The 4,310-nt window shown below is 41.3% G+C and overlaps 1 protein-coding gene across 1 annotated transcript; it reads right to left on the bottom strand.

The window, feature by feature from the left end:
* Window positions 1-2,339: 2,339 nt before the first annotated feature.
* On the bottom strand, window positions 2,340-2,978 carry LOC112502282. The gene has a single exon (XM_025106151.1). It carries the CDS (start codon window positions 2,976-2,978, stop codon window positions 2,340-2,342), a length of 639 nt encoding a protein of 212 aa, XP_024961919.1.
* Between the last annotated feature and the right edge of the window lie 1,332 nt (window positions 2,979-4,310).

Here is a 4,310-nt window from a genome sequence, read left to right as displayed (position 1 = left end):
ATTTRAATGAGCTCGGGGCCAGCAAGCATCTTTTCTCCAGTTTCTTTCCAACATAGAGGCGTACGACACTTACGTTCGTACAAAGCCTCAAAAGGTGCCATACCGATTGTCGCGTGGTAGCTGTTATACAAAAACTCGACCAGAGCCAAATGAGTATCCCAGCTCCCACCAAACTCCAAGACACAAGCGTGCAACATGTCTTCGAACGTCTGAATGGTACGCTCGGATAGCCCATCAGTTTGCGGGTGATACGCGATACTGAATGCCACCCGCGTTCCTAGTTCCCGCTGTAATCCAGACCAGAAGGTAGAAGTAAACCGAGATTTACGATATGAGATTATCTTCAAAGGTACACCATGTCGAGCAACGATCTCATCAACATAAAGTTGTGCCCACCGATCCATCGTATATGATTCCCGAACGGGAAGAAAATGAGCAAACTTTGTCAGGCGATCTACGATAACCCAAATACTGTCGTACTGACGAGAGGTCTTAGGTAACTTTGTAACAAGATCCATGGTTAGCTCTTCCCATTTCCATACAGGTATCTCCAAAGGTTGTAGACTCCCATACGGCTTTTGGTGTTCTACTTTTGCTTGTAAACACGTGATACATTTCTCGACATAACGATCGATATCAGCTTTCATCCCAGGCCACCAATAGTCTGAACAGAGATCATGATACATTTTAGTACCTCCAAGATGAATAGATAACCGTGTTTTGTGTGCTTCCTCTAGAATAAGCTCTCGCAAACCCCCAGTCTCGGCACCCAAATTCCGGTTTTAAAGACTTTGAGACCACGCTTTTCTTCAGATAAGGAGTCTACATAACCAACCATACGTTCGAACTTCAGGTGTTCTGGCTTTAATGCCTCGGTTTGCCACCTATGAAGATCATCGATAAGAGTAGACTTCATTGACACATGAGTGATAGCATAGCAAATACTGGTCCCGTGCGGCTTCCAACTCAACGCATCTGCCACTACATTGGCTTTACCAGGATGGTATAGAATTTCACAATCGTAATCTTTGATCAATTCCATAGCGCTTTGTTGACGCATATTCATAGTCTGTTGGTCGAAAATATATTTCAAACTCTTGTGATCAATGAACAACTAACAATTTGTGCCATAGAGATAATGTCTCCAAAGTTTAAGAGCAAACACAACGGCTGCCAATTGAAGATCATGAGTGGGGTAATTCTTCTCATATTCTTTCAATTGTCGAGAGGCGTATGCAATTACTTTGCCTCGCTGCATCAACACACATCCCAAACCTAATTTAGAAGCATCATTATATACTACAAGGTCATCATTGCCCTCGGGTAAAGCAAGTATCAGTGCAGGAGTTAAACAATCCTTCAAAGTCTGTAATGCATTCTCTTGAGTCTTAGTCCATACAAACTTCACGTCTTTGCGGGTAAGTGAAGTAAGCGGTACTGCAATCTTTGAGAAATCTTGTATGAATCGACGATAGTAACCCGCTAAACCAAGAAAACTACGAACTTCATAAGCATTCTTGGGTTGCTCCCACTTCTGTATAGCTTCAATCTTGGATGGTTCCACAGAAATGCCATCGCCAGAAATCACATGCCCCAAGAATTGCACCTGACGAAGCCAAAATTCACATTTTGAGAATTTAGCATATAAAGTTTCCTTCCGCAATAGTTCCAACATCTCTCAAAGATGTGTAGCATGTTCAGCCTCAGACTTAGAATATACCAGAATGTCATCGATGAAAACAATAACAGACTTATCAAGCATAGGACGACACACTCGATTCATCATATCTATAAAGGCTGTAGGGGCATTAGTCAATCCAAATGGCATAACAAGAAATTCATAATGTCCGTATCGGGTATGAAAAGCTGTCTTTGGTACATCCTCTTCACGTACCTTAAGTTGATGATAACCTGACCTCAAATCAATATTTGAAAAATAACTTGCACCTTGTAATTGATCGAACAAGTCATCTATACGCGGTAATGGATATTTGTTCTTTATCGTTACCTTATTCAATTCGCGGTAATTGATGCGCATACGAAAGGATCCATCTTTCTTCTTCACGAACAATACCGGAGCACCCCAAGGGGAAGTGCTCGGTCTAATAAAGCCCTTATCTAGGTGCAAGGTGATAAGATGCCTTTGCAATAGGTGCAGCACCCGGCACTAAATCAATACGGAATTCTACTTGCCTATCCGACGGTACCCCAGGCAAGTCGTCAGGGAAAACATCTTGAAATTCACACATAATTGGTACATCTTTTACAGTTTTCTTCATTTCTTTGGTTGCATCCAAAACATATGCCATGAAAGAAGAGCAACCCTTAGCAATATAATGTCATGCTTTAAGCATAGATATAACCTTCAAGTCGCCTATATGTCTTTCCCCATAAATGTATAAGTAGTCTCCATTCTCAACTGGTACCCGAATCATCCTCTGAGAACAAATGATATCCGCACGGTTCTTCAGTAACCAATCCATACCAATCACGACATCGAAACCACGAATATCCATAGGAATCAAATCTACTAAAAAGTCATGTTCGTCTAACACTAAAGTGCAGTCTCTAAACACTCTATCAGCTACTAAAGTGACTCCATTAGCAGTATCAACGATAAATGGTATAGAAAACATAACTGGCACAGATTCTAAATAACGAACATAGATATGCGACAGAAAAGAATTTGTAGCTCCAGAATCGAACAAGATACAAGGAGGTCTAGAGTTAACAAAGAAAATACCAGCAATGACGTCTGCCTCATTGCGAGCCTCCTCCGCGGTAATCTGAAAAGCTCGAGCTCGTGCTTTGGGTATCTCATCCTTTTGACTTGAAGCACCACCCACCGCCGGTTGCTGCATTGACGCCTTACTTTCTTCCCGCCTCATACGGGGGCATTCAAATTGTCGGTGCCCAAATACTCCACAAGAATAACATGCTCGATTTCTTTTTGGGCAGTTTACACGAACGTGACCCATTTCCCAACAACAAAAACATTTCAAGTTTGTTGTTTCAGTAGGGCATCACCCTTGGTGAGTTTTGCCACATCTTTGACAAGGACGTGACTCATTAGATTGAAGTGAATAGACTTGTGGTTGGGCACGCGGAATGTTTTGAGATTGACTCCTTCTAGGAGTGAAGGATCGAGATTGTCACTGAGTAGGTACAGAGAAGGTTCTTTCAGTTCGTTGCCTTTTTTATTCAGAAGTTGGTTCCTCAACTTTCGTTAAATCGTGTTCACGGCGACGAGCATACTCTACAGCTTTATTGAAACTCGGAATATCACGATTAACAACAAACTCCCGGATTTCTCTCCTCAAACCATCAACAAAATGCTGTATTCGATCATGTTCAGAAGATAAGAATCGTAAGGCAAAACGTGCCTTATGATTAAATTGAGTCTCATACTCAATCACAGACATGTTCCCTTGCTTGAGTTCCAAGAATTCTTTCTCAAGCCTTCGTTGCAAGTCGATCGGACAGAATTGCTCAAGGAAACGAGTCTTGAAAGACTCCCAGGTCAAGCTTTCTCTTTCATTTTCAGTCAGGGATTCAAAAGTTGCATCCCACCAAGTGAGTGCATGCTCTGTCAACATTGCACTAGCATAATTCGCTTTATCCTCATTCATCACTCGGGAAATTCGAAACACTTTTTCAGTGATTTGAAGCCACTGCACCGCGATTACCAGGTCAGAGAGTCTAGTGAATTCAGTAGCACCACTACTTCGAAAGCTTTTAAACGAGACCCGTTCAGATTTGGGTTTTGAGAGACCACCCAACTCTTTCTCTTTACCCTTTTCAATATCATGCTTATGATGTTCAAAAGTTTGTTGAACGAAAGTCGTAAGTCGTTTCATTAAGCGTTCACTACGGGGAGACAACGGTGTAGCATCCTCATTCAGGTTGAGGTCGGGATCGTTTTCTCCAACATTAGGGTTTGTTGGAGTGTGACTAACAACATCATCGTCAGCCATCGTCCTAAAAGGTGCACACATGGTGAGAGTATTAAAATATAAAGTATTAAATAGTATCCTATATATGGTCCCTTACCCAACCTTGGTCTTTCCTAATGGTCCATATACCGTATAAATCATCGCCTAGTTATAAACTATTGCTCTGATACTATATTTGTAACACCACGATTACAAAACAAACACTTACCAACCTTCATTAAATAAATTTTAGTTTCAAAAACCTCATGATACGGGATAGCGGTTTACAACCCAAAATACATAATTTTAAGACTTAATAAATACATAGCTAACAAAAACATAATCATCGGGGACATGTCTACCCGGAATATACATACT

The sequence above is a fragment of the Cynara cardunculus genome, unplaced genomic scaffold, assembly GCF_001531365.2.
Source record: "Cynara cardunculus var. scolymus isolate 2C unplaced genomic scaffold, CcrdV1 Un_Scaffold_1173, whole genome shotgun sequence".
In the NCBI taxonomy this organism is placed as follows: Eukaryota; Viridiplantae; Streptophyta; class Magnoliopsida; order Asterales; family Asteraceae; genus Cynara; species Cynara cardunculus.
Note: the sequence above shows the minus strand (reverse complement) of the source record. Positions and strands in the feature narration are given on the sequence as shown.

Coding starts and splice junctions, on each gene's coding strand:
- LOC112502282 (XM_025106151.1), bottom strand. CDS start 2,978: ATGGGTCACGTTCGTGTAAACTGCCCAAAAAGAAATCGAGCATGTTAT.